The sequence below is a fragment of the Arvicanthis niloticus genome, chromosome 23, assembly GCF_011762505.2.
Source record: "Arvicanthis niloticus isolate mArvNil1 chromosome 23, mArvNil1.pat.X, whole genome shotgun sequence".
Classification (NCBI taxonomy): domain Eukaryota; kingdom Metazoa; phylum Chordata; class Mammalia; order Rodentia; family Muridae; genus Arvicanthis; species Arvicanthis niloticus.
The window spans coordinates 15175436-15192171 of record NC_133430.1 but is presented as its reverse complement, the minus strand read 5'-3'; the positions used below and the strand labels follow the sequence as shown (position 1 = coordinate 15192171).

At 47.5% G+C, this 16736-nt stretch overlaps 1 protein-coding gene across 5 annotated transcripts; it reads right to left on the bottom strand.

Annotated features, from left to right (window-relative positions):
- Positions 1-739: 739 nt before the first annotated feature.
- On the bottom strand, positions 740-16288 carry Ddx24 (DEAD-box helicase 24). Of its 5 annotated transcripts, none has more exons than XM_076921312.1 (9): positions 16147-16288; positions 14126-14860; positions 12067-12588; positions 11157-11310; positions 10386-10901; positions 9353-9428; positions 3868-4056; positions 2686-2830; positions 740-1251 (listed from the first exon to the last, which is right to left on the bottom strand). In XM_076921312.1, the coding sequence occupies exons 2-9, from the start codon at positions 14853-14855 to the stop codon at positions 986-988; spliced, it is 2598 nt and encodes an 865-aa protein (XP_076777427.1). In that variant the 5' UTR covers positions 14856-14860; positions 16147-16288; the 3' UTR covers positions 740-985. The 5 variants fall into 5 exon arrangements, with proteins under 5 accessions (XP_076777427.1, XP_076777429.1, XP_076777430.1 ...); XM_076921314.1 differs by having other exon boundaries at positions 2701-2830; XM_076921315.1 differs by having other exon boundaries at positions 2701-2830; positions 15892-16178.
- Positions 16289-16736: the final 448 nt, after the last annotated feature.

Genomic DNA, 16736 nt, shown 5'->3' with positions numbered 1-16736 from the left:
CCATGTTTCTTAAATATTAGGATATTTAGGGTTGCCCATGTACTGTATTCAAGCCTACAGGACTCCTTAAAGGAAACATTGGAAGCAGGCCCATGAAACACCTGTCTCAAAGTCCAGGCTGAACTGTGCTTCCCCAAGCCTGAGAGTTACTCAGCCAGACTGGCCGTGAGCTGGGCAGCATGGGTCACCGTTCCTGCACTGTATGTACACTAGGCCCCAGTGCAAGACTGGAGGCCTCCAGCCCTGGAGCTCTGGAGCACAACTGTGGCCAGTACTGCAGGGCAGGTAGCCCAGAGCACTGAGCCTTGTTCCTCACAGAGAACACATAGCCGTACTCCAGGATGAACACAAAATAGTTCACACTGAAAAGTCTGTTTAACAAAAAAGCTAGGACCAAAGACCACATGGATTCATGTCCAGGAGCTTGGGCCAGATCCTGTGCATGCTTGACCCTGCAGATTTGTGAAAGCTTTGTGAGTTGAGGGCGGTCTCGACCTGCAAGACTTTCCTGTCCATCTTCCAGGACAGCTTAGGTAAGGTGCAGAGGGCAGTGTGACAGAGCAAAGGAACTGGTATGCTGTGGAGAAAGACAGGGACATGTGCTGAAGACCTGACAGTAATGTGATATAGTGACACATGGCCAGGGGCCTATGACACCATTTCCCCTACCAAGGAAATAGCATTCTCTCTGCCCAAGGGAAATCTCAGTCAAGGATAAAACACTGCAACAACCTCAGGATGTCTCTGACTCCTACTTGATTTAATTTGGAAAAGGTGAGCATAAGAAGCCTGCAGACACAGATACAAACACACAGCGCCGCCTACCACACCTAACTCCACAACACGCGCGTGGGAGGTCTTTCCTGCTAAAGGATGGAAGAGCGGGAGGTTTGCCCAGTGGATGGTGGAGTGAAAGGCAAGGAGAGGAAGGCTTTTACAAACAACTGGAGGCTACCACTGAACAGTCACCACATCAACTGGGCAATTAGCCTGTGCTTGGACTTGGCTGTGGTGGTGCCTGATGGTTTTTTGGCTTCTTCCTCCTCCTCTTTTGCCTGGAGAGGCAGCTCAGTGCAGACTCCACATTCCTTGGGGCCACCGCAAGCTGCGGCGGCCTGCCAGACTGTGTGGGGTATCTGGTCTTCAGGTTCTCCTGGAAGAGCGGCTGGGAGAGCAGATGGCGTAGCTCCTGCTTCAGAATCTTCATCTGCTTCTGTCGCCGACGCTCTTCTTGCTGGTCAGCTTTTCCTCCTTGAAACACAATCATAAGATCATGCTTACACAGAAATTAGATTAAATCAAGCTGTGCTGGCTTGCAGTTCAGAACTCCTGATTAGAAAGGGTACAGTAGACCACCCTCCTTCATTGTTTAGAACACCAGTAAAGACAAACTCCTCTATTTACAGGTAAAGCAACTGAGGGTTAGAGTCACGTAACGGCCACAGAGCAAACTGTCAGAGATCAGAACTCACATCTGATTGAAGTCTGTTGTCCTAACCCTGTAGCTACATTTTGCCTCCTGGGTTATGAGGACCATAAATTCCTTGGGAGACAGTGCAGCCTGTCTCTCCAGTAGCTCACCAATGCTCTGAGTGCATGCAGAGGTGGACACAGCCCAAGTCTCCACCCAAGCCTGATCTCAGCTAGGAAAGACAGAGGCTCACATCTCTATGCGCCCCAGACCTGAGCTACAAGGAAGAGCACACTGCTGGCAAACTCCCGGCTCCTACACTGAGCAGCAATCTGCCTGAGAAGTCAACACCTCAGCTGAACTTGCTGCTGGTATGGAAGACAGGCACCAGCTATAACTGCTGTCATAGGCCCCAGATGCAGTTTTCAGCTTTGCTATGCAGGGCCAGGCAGCCCCTCACCCCTGGCCTCTTCCTTGGTTTCTGGCCCAAGACAGACAGAAGAGGGCTGAAGCAGTGCCTGGTGGTAGAGCTGTTCTGGTGTACAAATTCCTTCTCTCTTGAGCCATCCCCCCCTACCCCCCCCCAAAAACACACACACTTTTTTTTTGAGATAGGGTTCTCTAAATAGCCCTGGTTGTCCTGAAACTAGCTCTGTAGACCAGGCTGGCCTTGAACTCACAGAGATCTACCTGGCTCTGCTGGGACTAAAGGCCAGTCTACTACTACCTGGCTCTCCGAATTTTTTATCTCTTTATCCCTCACATAAAAGGACAATAGCTCCTACTCAATTCATGCCAAGAAACTGGGGAAGTTAAATGAGACACGGAGGCGCTGTGTGTTCAACATTAACAACCATGATAAATAATGGCATATAATGATGATAATGATAAATAATAATGGTAGACGATGACTCCGCAGTGTCATGTACTTCCTATTCTTCAAGCACAAGTGTATCTAGTTTAGTCTCCTTTACAGGGAGTCTATTACTTGACTTGTAGATGAACGAAGAGGCATAGCGGAAAGGCTAACCATACAGTAAAAGGACAGGCTGCATTAACAAGGATCTATATATCTCCTGACTGTGATCTGCTCCGAGTCACAGAGTCCAGTGGCTGTCCACATGAGGCAGTCAGACAGACAGAAAGGCCCCAGGCATTTGGCCCATACAGAATAAGCAACCATAAGACAAGAAAGGGGTACCTTGCTGCTCCTGATGGGATCACAGAAGTAAGGATAGTCTCAACCAGGTAAAAGCTAAGGGGAAAACACACACCCTGCCCAGGCGCACCTTTGTACATCTCTTCTTCTAGCTCAATCTCGAGGGCCGCTGCTGCTTGCTCGATCCACGAGTTGTGTAGACAAGCCTGGAAGTTCCGGTATTCAGCTTTTTCAATCTGTCGGGCTAGACGGATCCGCTCCTGAGGGGGCAGTAACACGACATATTCCTCTGATAGAGGGTCTAGGCCTCTCAGCAAGCTTTACTGAAGCAGTTCTTAAACTGCAATGTGATCAATTACCAGTGAGAAATGATGCAGATTCTCCTGAAATCCTTGTCCATGTTCTTGCTAACAGCCCAGGTGACAATCATAACCACAGAAACCTGCTTGCACCTCCTTAAAGCTCTGTCCCAGGTGCTAGCTTCTCTGTGGCCCAGAGTGAGCTTGTCTCCCCTTTCCTCGATCCTCTTTCTTGTCGGTCTAGAGGTCACACTGCAGTGACATTAATGCTCTGCTCATCCTGACATGGACCGAGCATGTGCAGTGGGAACAACAGGGATTCTCTATGATCCCATCTTCTACCAGCCATCTAAATCCTTACACAACTAACGTTCTTGCCAAAGTGGTCACACACCCTTAAACTGCTCCTTGTTTTCACACCTTCAATGCCTGCAACTCCATCTTCTCTTCGCCCTTCTTTATCTCTCCATAGGACGAAGGCTCTGCTCCCACATCACACCACACACCTATCAGGCCCAGGGCTCTATGGACACTTTGCTGTGCCGTGGACTTACCCTAGACACACACTGGTGAGCCTCAGGAAAACTACCCCATATTAGTTCGTGGTACACTGCGGCCCGGGGTACACAACAATCACAGAGAATGTTCCTGAGTTAATACAAATGCAGAAAGCAAGTCTTACTGTGCTTGCTTCAGGGTCATGAGGACTGCAGTATTAACCTTGCTGTTCACAGCTCTCTGACAGGTGTCTCTATGGCTGAGCTCACTGTACTGTCTACTGGAGCAGAAGCAGGTGAGACTTCAGGACCAGATATCAAAGTGAATGAGGGACAAAACGAACACTTCCCTGGTCACTCCCTCTTTCTGCTTTTCTCTCAGGCCTGACACTTCCAGCCTTTTAACAAAAGCTGCTGTCTAGCCATCGGCAGAACCATTTCTCAGTTCCCTAGGGTAAGGTGCTCTGTGAGGAGGCAGTACACTGGAATTTAACTGTTTACCTTGACCACGTCCATGTACTTTGACTGCACTGGGAACAGAGGGATGTCTTCATCTTTCTTGAGAGTTTTGTAAATCTTTTTGAAGTTGATCACATCCTCAGGCCCAATCAGCATCAAGCTGAGGCCTTCGCTGGTAGCACGAGCAGTCCGACCACTTCGGTGGATGTAAATCTCAGAGGTTCGAGGCACCTGCCAAAGCAGCCACAAGAATCAGCACACAGACAGTGCCCAAAACTGCTCTTTCCCTCAGGAGCACAACCCAAAACTGGCTCTTCTCTCTGCGGAACAGAAATCTCTCTAGCACTGTGGACCAACCTAGCCCTTCATGCCAACACACAGACTGTCCACTGTGCAGGCTCTGCCCCCAGCTCTTCACACTCAATCACTCCCTTTTTGACCAACACTGTCTATTTGAATCTCCACTTTGAAACTCCACATATTTTTCAGCTCTGCCTGACTGATGATGGTACATTTATAACCAACAGTTACAGAGTGACTGCTTTAGGCCAACCAACCACAAAATACATCATATGTGGTGGTTTGAATGAGATGTTCCCTGTTAAGTTTCAGGCATTTGAACACTTACTTGGTCCCCAACTGGCAACTGCTTTCTTTTTCTTTTTCTTTTTTTTTTTTTTGAGGCCTAGGAGGCGTCACCTTGCTGAAGGAAGTGTCACTGGTGGCAGGCTTTGAGCTCAAAAAAGCTGGGTACCATTTCCAGTGCACTCTCTCTGCTTCATATATATATATATATATATATATATATATATTTTTTTTTTTTTTTTATTTTTTTTATTTTTTTTTTTTTTTTTGGTTTTTCGAGACAGGGTTTCTCTGTGTAGTCCTGGCTGTCCTGGAACTCACTCTGTAGACCAGGCTGGCCTCGAACTTAGAAATCCGCCTGCCTCTGCCTCCCATGTCTTCTTTAAGCTGCCGTGGTCATACTGTCTTATAACAGCAACAGAAATGTAATGAAGACAGTATTATGCTAGACATATGAAATACTTTATCACTGTCTACCTGTTATAAACTAGGAAACTAAAGTGCACTCAGATCCACCACTTCCTCTAGGTTATCCACCTCAGTGTGGGAGTCAAGATTCACAGACCACATTAACCCAGGACAGCCTCTACAGCAGGCAGGCGTGCTGTGCACAGGCAGCATGGCGTGGGCCCTGGTGCTCCTCCTCCCCGACTCCTATAGCAGTCACCACAGTGAAGTGCAGCAGGCTCAGTGTCACTATGAGATGTGCCATTCTTCATCTTAGAGAATCAAGAGCCAGCTCCTCCCGATTCTCTAGCCTTCAGCCACCTGCTCCCCACTGACTGCTGGCTTACCAACCACTCACGTCCTCTCTTCCCAACAACGTCCTCTTCTCACTCCAGGTTAAGTAACCTTGTGTTTGTCAGTTTTTCTCAATGTGATACAAGTTAGAGTTATCTGTGAAGTGAAACCCTCCACTGAGAAAATGCTGCCATCAGATTAAATGGCCTGTAGATCAGCCTGTGGGGCACTTTCTTTATTAGTGACTGCTGTGAGAGGGCCCAGCCTCTCAGTGATAACATTGTAGCTGCTGCCCCCCTGGACAGGTGGGGACAAACTAGCAAACCATGAGGAGCAAGCCAATAAGCAGCACTCCTCCATGGCCTCATCTTTAGCTCCTGCCCCAACTTCCCTTCAACTATAAGCTGTAAGGTGAAACAAACTCTTTCCTTCCCAAGCTGCTGTTGGCCATGGTGTTTACCACAGCAGAAGAACCCTAAGAATACCCCAATCATGCCTCCCTCTATACACTCCCTGTCCCCCTCTGTATACCCAATCTCTCCATCCTGGAATGCCAGCATTTTCTAAAAAGCACTCAGCACCCTTTCAAATTGTATTACATGTGATAATTTTCTAATATTACCTGCCTTACAGCGGTGATCGTATCTCACTTTTCCTCTACAGGATGTAGCACCTTCCTAGGGGCTAGGACTATATTATATAGTCATGGTATCTTCTACAACAGACCCAGTCCCTCGGTTCTAGAAATGTGCTACTCTGAAATCTATGCCCTCAAAAGATGTTAAAAGCAACAGAATTAAAAATGAAAAGTACTAAAAACCATTCTACTAGACGCCAGGCTTTCCACATTACACCGTGGTAGGTGCCACCATCCATTCAACTCCATTCTCAAAACAACCCTATGGGGCAGGGCAGGTGTGGTTGTTGCTTCCAGCTTACAGATAATGGCACTGAAATGAATGGTCCCAAAGTACCTGTCAGTGTGTGTGGAGAGCCACAGATAAAGCCTCAAGTGTTGGAACTTCCTTCCCAGCAGTGAGGTGATCTGTACCCCTACCCGCTGCCTTAACTGGCTGCTACAACACATACTTTAGGGTGTGAAGGGGGCTTTGTGTTTTAAATCTGTCAGTTTCTGATAATAATCACAGCATCCCTTATGAATATTTAGGAGGATGCAACGCAGATGTAAATTATGTGAAACCATACCACAGCTGACATGGCCTGAGTGGGGGAGGGCTCTCACCTGCCCAAAGCTATCAATTCTAAAGCATCAGAGTGGTGGTTCAATTCCTGGCAGCAGGATCTGGAGCCCATGTGCCCAGGTACAACTACATGCTACTGTTGGCTTTCACAATCACTAATGTTACTGCTACTACTGACCCGGAACATGTAGTCATTGTTTCCAATTTGGCTGCCTAAGTGTAATGGTTTGAGTATGCTTGGCCCAACAAGTGGCACTATTAGGAGGTGTGGCCTTGTTGGAGTAGGTGTGTCACTGTGCTGCCTAGAAGTGAGTATTCTGCTAGCAGCCTTCAGATGAAGATGTAGAACTCTCAGTTCCTCCCCCACCATGCCTGCCGGGATGCTGCCATGTTTCCACCTTGAAGATAATGGACTGAACCTCTGAACCTGTAAAGCTAGCCCCAACTAAATATTGTCCTTATAAGAGTTGTCTTGGTTATGGTGTCTCTTCACCTCAATAAAACCCTAACTAAGACCAGGGACTGGGGTATTGCTGTGATAGGACTGACCATGCTTTTGTTTGGAAGAATGTGGATTTTGGGACTTTGGTTTTGGAAAGCAGTGGAATGTTTTAAATGGGGCTTAATGGGCTATCCTAGTAGGAATACGTAAGACTTTGTTACTAAATGTAATTTAAACTGTGCAGACCTAGCCAAAGAGGTTTCAGTGAAAAAGCAGTTCAGTATGTGGCCTGGAGGCTGTTTTTGTGGTATTTTGGTGAAGAACATGGTTGCCTTTAGCCCCTGTCTGAAGAGTCTGCCTGAGGCTAAGGTGAAGAGACTTTTGTTAACTGCATTGACAAAGGAAGTCTCAGAAACGTCCATCATAGACTTTGTTCTTTGGTTACGTCTCATGAAGAACATTTTGAATAAACAGAGCAAACTTTGAAAGGAAAAATATAAAATATATGGTTCAAGTAGTAAAGGGGCACCAGGAAGAGAAATGGAGCTGAATCCCATGTTCAAGGATATTAAATTAAATTAAGGGAGTGGTGGCCTTGGGGCAAGATCCCACCCAGCAAAGTTTAGGTCTAGGTATGGTAGTATAAGCCTTTAATCCCAGGAAATAAACCCAAACTCTGAGCTCAAGGCCACCCTAGAACAGAGCAAGTTCTAGGTGAAGAAAATCTTAAATCCAGGCTTGGACCATACCTTTAATCCCAGAGTTTAGGAGACAGGCATGCAGATCTCTGAGTTCAAAGTCAGTCTACAGAGCAAGATTCAGGACAGCCAAGCTTAGGCAGTGAAGGAATTGGAAAACAGGAAGCTGGTGATAAGATAACAAGAGGGCCCTGTTCCAGCCCCAACAAGCAGCAGAACTTGGCAGCTTTGGCCACGTGGCTCTGGCTTTAGAGTCCAGAGTAGAAGGGGCTACTGGGACAATTGATTCTGGTTAGCTGGAGCTAAGAAATTAGTGGTGATTAAGAAGAGACCAGCATCACTGAGGTGAAATCCTCTGGGAAGTGTTTTCTGAGAGCACAAAGAAACTGTGTTCCAGAGATAGCCAAGGTTGTTTCTCCTGCTACAGCTGTACTTGGTAATGTGTAAGAGTCACCCAGGTGGTACTGGTTTTGAAGACATGAAGGGGTCATGAAGAGCAGCTGAGGCTTGGCACTGTGAGAGGTCACAGAAGGCCATTGTTGAAGGTGCAGCCTCAGTTGCAGTTGATGGCCCAAGACTGAAGGGTTCACGTAAAGGCTTTGAGGCTTGGCACCATGAAGAAAGACTATGAAAGGCCATTGGTGAAGCCTACTTGCAGCTGAAGACCCCAGTGCATTGGAGATGCCAGTACCATAGGATGATCACCCAAAACAGCAGCGGCAGTGCAGTGGCTCAACCTGAGCTTAGAGAGCTACAGAGGGCAGAGCTGGAGGAGTGGCTCAATCTGAGCTTAGAGTGCTACAGAGGCAGAGCTGGAGAAGTGACGCCAACCCCTTGGAGGAGCCCAGACAGGAACAAATACAGAGACACACAACTGGCTAATGTGCAGAGAGAGATGTTGAAACATTCAGCCTTAAATGAGATGTCTCCATCAAATTCCTCCTCTCAGGGCTCAGGGAACATTGTAGAAGAAGAAAAATGAAAAGACTGTATAAGTCAGTAGGGATGGAGGACACCAAGAAAATGCAGCCTTCTGGACATAGCAGGACTGACACACATATGAACTCAGAGACTGAAGCAGCACGCACAGGGCCATCTAAGGCAGGTGGGGTCTCAGGGCTGAGAAGAGGGGGTGAATATAAGCCCCCATCCCTAACCCAGAGGCTATCTTCAATTGACAACCCCTGGCAAAGGGAAAATTAGTGTTCTCCAACACAGTCTCACTGGGTATACAAACCACACTTGCGGGCAGCCCCATGCCCAGTAGTGTATGGCCACATGAAATGAACTCCATGGTCTTCTCAGAGGTCCCCGACTCCCTCCGCAGCCATAATGCTTTATCCAGGCTTCCTTCCTTCCCTTTACAGGTCTTTGTTTCTATGTTATGGTTTCTGAGTTTGTGTTTTTATGAGATTTTTGGGTATGTGAGTATGTGTGCCTCTGCATCTGTGTTTCTTGTGTTTTATCTTTGTTTGTTATATAGTTCCACACTGGTTTGTTTGCTTTGTTTTGTTTTAGTTGCCTATTTTGTAATGAGAGAGAGAAAAAAAGGTATAGATGTGGGTGGGTAAGGAAGATGGGGAGGTGGGAAAGATCTGGGATGACCTAGAGGAGAACTGTGATCAGAATATATTATATGAAGAAAATCTAAGAAAGGCTACTTCTTGATAGGGCCCTCACTAGGTGTTTGAAGAGCAGTAACCCTGGGCACTAGATGTTAATGAGAACATGTTACAGGGAACCCGGAGGAGTCTTCCTCCCCTCTGCTCAACCTTTGCTTTACCCGTCCCCATTCACCGCAGGGGGAAGGACAGGGATGGAGTTGGGGGCTGTGTGAGCATTAATACTAAGAGCTGTACCTGGTAATGGATGACATGCTGAACTTTAGGAATATCCAGACCCCGAGCTGCCACGTCTGTTGCCAAGAGAACACAGCTGTGTGGAAACAAAGCACATCCATAATTATAAATGGCAGCAATTATCAGTCAGCTCAGCACCTGCTAAGCACTCCACACCACAGTCCTATAAGGTGATAATAGTATCTCACTTTTACAATTAAGAACCTGAGACTGAGAGAGTCATTTTCCTTGGTGTACACATGGCTAGTCTGCTGTGGAATCAGGACCCCAAACCTGGGTCATTACTGTCTCAAGCACATGCTGTGTTCTGTGCTGGGAATTAAGTGAAGCCATATCCATTATGGGTCCTTGTCTCCTACTACCTTCTCACTATTCTCCTCCATCCTGAGAGATTGCCTCATTCTTCCCTAGACAACATATACCCATTCCCTGCATCATTTGGTCTACAGGCAGATGAGCAAACATGAAGAGGTGTGGCATGGACTCTGGGGTCTGACAGATGTCTGAGACCCAGCCTGTCACTTCCACGTTGTAGGAGCTTGGGCAATCTGGTGAACTTTTCTAGGGTCACTCTATCACCTACGACGTGAGAAGAGCAACAGTAGTGAGCGGCAGTAGGGCACTGTGGTTATGAAAGGCCACACTGGGTGGCACTGCCAACACTTTCCCTACACTGTTCCCAGTCACTCCATTCTTGTAAAGCCACACTTGTCACCCTATGTATGAGACAATGAAGCAGGCACACTGACTGACTTGACCAGTGAGGATCTGCTCTCAGATACTCTGGTTCTGGAGGCTGACCTCTCTCTTGAGCACAAGCTATTCTGCTGCTTCCCAAGGATGTTAGACTAACTGGATGCCTCTGTACAACATTAACAGCAAACAAACACAATGAATAAGTGACCTTGCCAAATACAGAAATAAAATTAAGGAGGAAAAAAAGAGCTAGCCTGCCCTGTGCTGCTAAGGTCCCTAATTCCCTGGCCCCTGCCCTCCTGAGTCCAGTGGCTCATGTGAGACAGACTTCACTTACTCTTCCAGACGAGCAAACTGTTCCAGGTTTCTGAGCCTTTGCTTCTGGTGCATGCAGGCATGTAGGGTCAGCGGCATGATATCCAGGACCTTGAGGAGCCCAGAGAGGCGTTTGATGCAGGAGATGCTGTTGGCAAATACCAGGCTACGACCTGGGTACTGCATGAGGAAATAGTAGAGATACAAGTCTTTCTCATCTGTCTCGCAGTGGATCTTGGTCTCCGTCAGTGTCTCCACTGTACCCTCGTTCCTTGTGAGGTCAATGACTTTTGGCTTGCCCCTCATGCCAATCTTCTGCACGAGAAGGTCAAGTTTGTCGGTTTTATCCATTTTCTTCACGTGTTTCTTATGAAGGATTCGAGCAGGAGCTTGGTGTACCAGGGTTAATGTGGCAGAGAAAACCAGAGTCTGTCGACTGGGGTTGTACTGGGAGTCATTTAGCAACTCGAGCAGCTGAGAGAGTTCAGCAAAATGGCCTTTCTCAACCATCCGATCAGCCTCATCTATGACCAGGCACCTGCAGGGAAGGAAACTGCTATAGGACATCCCATGTCCACCCGACTCGCACGCTCTCCTCCACGTGCACACACAGCACCCAGCCATCACCACCAGGCACCCATTAACTTCTCATGCAAGCTTAGTTTCTGAGAATAGGGCCTGGATGGCCACAAGATTCTCTAACAGTGAGAAAGCATTGCACACATCAACCATGCAGCCACCTCAGGCTCACTTCAGAGATGGTTAGGAGAGATGGGGAGGGGCCACCTCGCACCTGAGCTGCCGAAGGTTACTCAAATGAGGGTGTTTTTCTTTAACTAACTCCCAGAGCCGACCAGGGGTGGCGATCACAATCTCAGGATGGCGGTTCAGCATCCTTTGCTGCTTCTGTGTGGACATTCCACCAACTAAAATTGCTGTATTAATCCCTACAGGACAGAAAACGACAGATAATGTTATTCCATCTGACTGTTCATCCTATGGATCAGTGCATGGTCACTAGCACAGCTTTCTATGCCAAGGAAATGCTGTAACAGTTGGCCTGGCCTGACTCCACCAACAGGGCTTACCAAGTAGTCTGTATTTTGTGGTCTGGATCCTGTCTACTTTGCCATTTCTTTCCATTCTCTCCCCTAACCACAAGAGAGAGGCTGGATTTGAACCTGGTCACAGTTATTTCCAGAGCTCTGGAGGTAAGCAGTGATGCACCATAGTGCTGGGAAGGATGTTTATTTATGTTGTGACACACTGTAGGGAGCCCTTTAGGGTCTGGTGTTGTCTTCTCTCTAAGAGAACCGCTCTGGGGCCGTGGGATAGAAGTGGATGCACATGATGACACCACTGAGGCACTGAGCAAGTACCTTGGACTTGAGGAAGAACTCAGCTGTGCAATGTGGCTTCTGTGAGGATAAACACCACCGTGAAAACCTTTCCCCAAGGAACAGAATTAAGCTTCTATCTCATGGCAGGGATCAGCAAATCTGTTCTTAAAATGTCTGGTGACTCACAACTATGTTATAGGTTTGGTCCCCTTGAGGAAACCGAACTACTGATTGATTTCTAAAGGACTTAATACTCCAGCAGACGATCAAACTCCCCTGGAACAGGAGCCACAACTCTCACTGTTGTCATCTGGCATTCAGAGTCCTGCTTAGAAACATTTATTAAGTGAAGCTAAATCTCACCTGTGAACCTGGCCACAGCATCAATGTGCTGTCTGACCTGGATGGCCAGCTCTCGAGTAGGAGTCAGGACTAGTCCGAGCAGAGGGCGCCTTGGATGTACTTTATAAACAGCAATTTGGTCACACAACTCCTGTTTTAACTTCCCAGCCTGCTCTGCAAACTTTTCTTCTCTGTCTTCATTCTGCTTGGGGACAGGCTTTTCCTCGACTAAGGAAGAAGGTCCTTCACCAGCATCGTCATCACAGAAGAGCAGTGCCTGGGCTGAGGCTGAGGCACTAGTCTTGGTTGTGGCCTGGACCCCAGAGTCACTGGGCTGTGCTTCAGTCTCAGTTCTGGCCTCTTGAGGCAACACTCCAGATTCGGTTCCATCCCTGCAAGGTGATCCGAGATGGGCTGCAGCTCCCAACCTCGCCTCCCTCGGTGGCATTCCAGTGCTACTTGGGATGGGGGGAGCCTTCATCTTATGCCACTGAAGCACTGAGTGAATCATCGGGATGGCGAAAGCCAGAGTTTTCCCGCTTCCTTAGAAGTAAAGCAAAAACACCAGGAATCCATGATGCACATGTCAATGTTTGGAGTTCCTACCCTTGCTTAGAAATAAGAAAACCTGAAAGAGCCACGCGCCACCCTGACCAACCCAAAGCACCAGCACTCTACACAGGTTCCCCCATCTGAGTATCAAGGAAAGGTGCAGTATGCTGGCACTATACCTGAAATCACCAGAGACAAAGAACAGACACTCAAATGAGGAAACCATAAAGACTGAACGGTCAGTCTTGTACTGTGGAGAAATCTGTACAACACATGTCCCTAAGACCTTCTTCAGTGAAGAAGGGAATAAAATAAATTGCTCTTTTCAGAAATCTTAACATGTTTGTCTTTATGCACGAGTGTTCAAACTGACCTCTGAAGGCATATGAAGCCCATAACACCCAAGGGTAAAGACAAACAGGACACCCCGACCCAAGAATTTGAAGTACAGGTTTTCTCCTTAACTGCCATTTTACTTTCTGCATTTCAGTTACTCATGGTTAATTATGGTCCAAAAACTTATTAAACTGACAATTCCATGAATAAGCATTTCAAAAGTCTCAGGCCACATATCACTCCAAGTAGCAGGGGACTCCAACACTGCCTGGCTCCATCCACACAAGACACATGTCTTCCTTTTGTCCTGTGTTTTCCCATCATAAATGTTACCCCTGTTAGTCACTCAGTGATCTCAGTTATCAGACTTTACGCCCTGCTTATGTTCAGGCAGTTCTTACTTTATTCACTGGTCCTAGCACCTGACAGTAGTTACCCCAGTGAGCAGCTCAAGACAGTCTAAAGAGAAGCTGTAAAGTGTTTTTCTTTGGTTGAAAAGTTGGAAATTCTCAACTTGCAGAAAAAAGTCATGAATTGGTTACTACATTCTTCTACAAGAAGAATGAATGTTATTTCCCTGAAATTCTAAAGAAGTTAATGTTAGTTTTACTGTTATATTAATCTGCAGAAAGTATGACCACAGAGCATGAATGCTCAAGATATAAAACACGTTCGATCTATAATGTTCAGGAAAAAAATAGAGAAGGGTTCAACATCATCTATCTCATCTGTGTTTTGCAGATCTACTAGGGGACCTGAAAGGTATCCTTCCTGGACACCGAAGTTGACAGCTAAGAATGCCCGTACAAAAGCAATACACCATCTCTGGAAGAAAAACAGTCGCAGTCATAAGCTTCAAAGAGCTCCGATGGGCTTGTGAGATGGCTCAGTTGGTGCAACTAAGCCTGAGCAATTGAGGTTACTCTCAAGACCTACACGGTGGGAGCTGTGAATTGACTCCCACGAGTTGTCCTCTGGCCTCTCTATATAGGCCACATGGGGCCTCAGAGATAGAGTGAGGGTACCAGAGTCAGGCGGGACAAATTCCAGCCCAGAGCTGGATGGGTGCAACACCTTCCATGGCTTTTGTGGTCACATTCCCAACAATCCCTCTCCCAGTGTCGCAGCCTATGAGCAAACAAAGACTGGATCCAGAAGCTCTCCTACCTGGGACAGACAGAACAGCCCTTACCTGTCTCAGCAGCTCCAAGGATGTCCAGTTTGTCACGGATGGCAGGGGCCAAAGTCAGAGCTTGGATTGGGGTAGGTGCCGAGAAGCCTAGAAAGCTGAGTGCTCGGAGAACAGCCTTGGGCACAAACAGGTCCCTCCAGGCAGACACATCTGCCTTCTGGTCGTGCACCTCAGCCATCCATGTCTTCCCTTTTTTGGGCACTTTTGGGGCAGTGCTCTTTAAAGTATCTAATTTTTTTTTCCCTTTGTTTTTCTTCTTTCTTGGAACAGCCTGTGCCAGGCTTTCTGATGTGGCCCCTCCTACCTTTGGATCAGAACAAACAGTAACTTCTCCTTGCGCCTCCGGCTCAGAAGCTTTGACTTCATATTCATCCTGGGCAGCACTGCTTTCAGCAACTAGAACCGGATCTCTCTGCTTCTTCAATTTGATCTTTTTCTTTGGGGAGCTGGACTCTCCTTCCTCCTCTTCCTCCTCCTCTTCTTCCTCTTCTGAAACAGCCTGGGCCTTTCTCTTCTTGGTCTCCTCATTTGAGAACAAACGGGAGGGATTCCTGACTAAACGGTAATCTGTCAGTTCCTCAAAGCACACCAAGTCGTCCATCTGTCCATCTGCAAACAGATTTGGGTCGATCGTCACTTGCTTCCATTTCCCTACAACCTTGATGCCCTTCCTCTGAAACGTGCCACGGCTTGCTGACTTTGGCTTTGATTTTGCCTCCTTCAACTTCATGGTTGCTGAAAAGGAATGTTCTTTTGGGTTAGTGACTATGGAGCACGGGTTCTAGGGCAGCACACACTTTCCTAACACATACCAGACCCTGCAAACAGCCAAGGACATGAAGATGGTTTAACTTACATACAGAAGATGCTCTCATTCAGAAAATGAAACACACCCACAGAATAGGTAGTTTGGCTTGAAGCAGAGGGGACACAGGCAATAGACTAAAGGACACATGAGCTAACTCTGGTTAGGATCCTAGCTCCAATACTTAATTTGTACACAACCATCAACAATATTCCCTAGTCCTCTCAGAATTTATGTTATTATCTTTTTAAGTGAGAGGGGTGTGATAACATCTAATTTTACACCGTACACATTAAGAATTCAAAGTATCAAAAGAGGTGACAGAATGATACCTGATCTACATAATTCATTTTGAACATGGAGCATGTATCTGAGATAGAGTGTGCTTTCTTCCCTAGTAGAACAAGACAAGCGCCATTTCCATCATCCTGGCCTTGGCCAGATAGGTTAAAACCCGTTAAGTCCTAGGTTCCACCCCCAGCACTGTGTAAAAACCGTACATAGTGGTTATCCAGCCACTCAGGAACGGAGCTAGATCAGGAGCTCAAAGCCAGCCTTGGCTAGAAAAGACCTTGTCTTTAAAGTCTGGGGGGGGGGGGGGGGGGGGGGGCTATGTATGACTCCTCTGAGTGGAAGTGGCTCCACACTGGCCCTCTTTAAATGAAAAAGGATATTGTGGAGGGCATAAGGTAAAACTCTATTCAAATCTGGATCCCGAACTTGACAGCTCTGAGTGTTTCCTGAACAACTCTGTGCCTCAGTTTCCTTATCTACAATTTGAAGACAATGATATTTATCCCACTGGGTCGTCACTGAATACGAAATAGTGACGCACATCAAAAAACCGCTGAACATGGCGGTCTGTGTAGAGAGGCACACTGACTCGCACGCAAAGCTCGCCCAACAGTCTCTGGCATGGGACTCAAAGCAACTCCCGACCCCCACCGCACCTCGGTCCCACCTGGACAAAGGGAAGGGAACGTCACTAGAAATAGGGCGCGGGGAGTGACCTGTACCGCCTGCAAGAGTCCCACGGGCACTACAGCCGATAGACTTCAAGGGAGGTTGCTGGGCCTTGATGTCCAAAGCAAAGCGTGAGCCACCGGGAACCAAGGCTGTGGGGACACCCGTGAGCCACTATACTTCGGAGACACCAGGAAGCCCTTCCGCAGCCGGCCAGGGCCTGCTCCGCTCCGAACCCACAAAGAGCACTCACCGCCGCGGTAACTCACACGCCGGGCCGTCTGCGTCAACCCGACCCGGAACTGCAGCAGCGTCTGTACTGCAGTTCCGGAACGCAATTCCGGGGCGGAGCTTCAAGCACACGTGCGCGCTGCAGAAGGAAGTCCCGCCTCTGTGCGGAAGCGTCTATCTGATTGGCACTCTCTCAGGACTTGGGCCGGAACCGGGAGGGCTGGGCTAGGGTGCCCTGCGTAGCCTAGGTTACGCTTCCTGTTTATGGCTTAGGCAATGTTTTCGGAGCTCCTTCCTGGACGCTAGGGAGCACAAGTGTCTGCCTAATCTTGATCTAGTTTGTGTGCAGTGGCTGTCCCAGGTTAATGAGTAACCTAGATCCTTAAAACTTTTCCTTATCTAATTTACAAACCACCTAAGCATGAATTGAAAGGGCCATGTTCTCTAGTTCCGTAGTGCCTTTCTACCGCACAAAGCTGCCTCTTTGGTTTGTTTGTTTTTATATGTTTGTGCTGAAGATTTAAACTAGTCTTCCATTCACATAGAAGCACTCTTCCCGCTGAGCCATCTCCCCAGACCTGAAAATGTATTAAAATGTATTCTTTTTTTTTT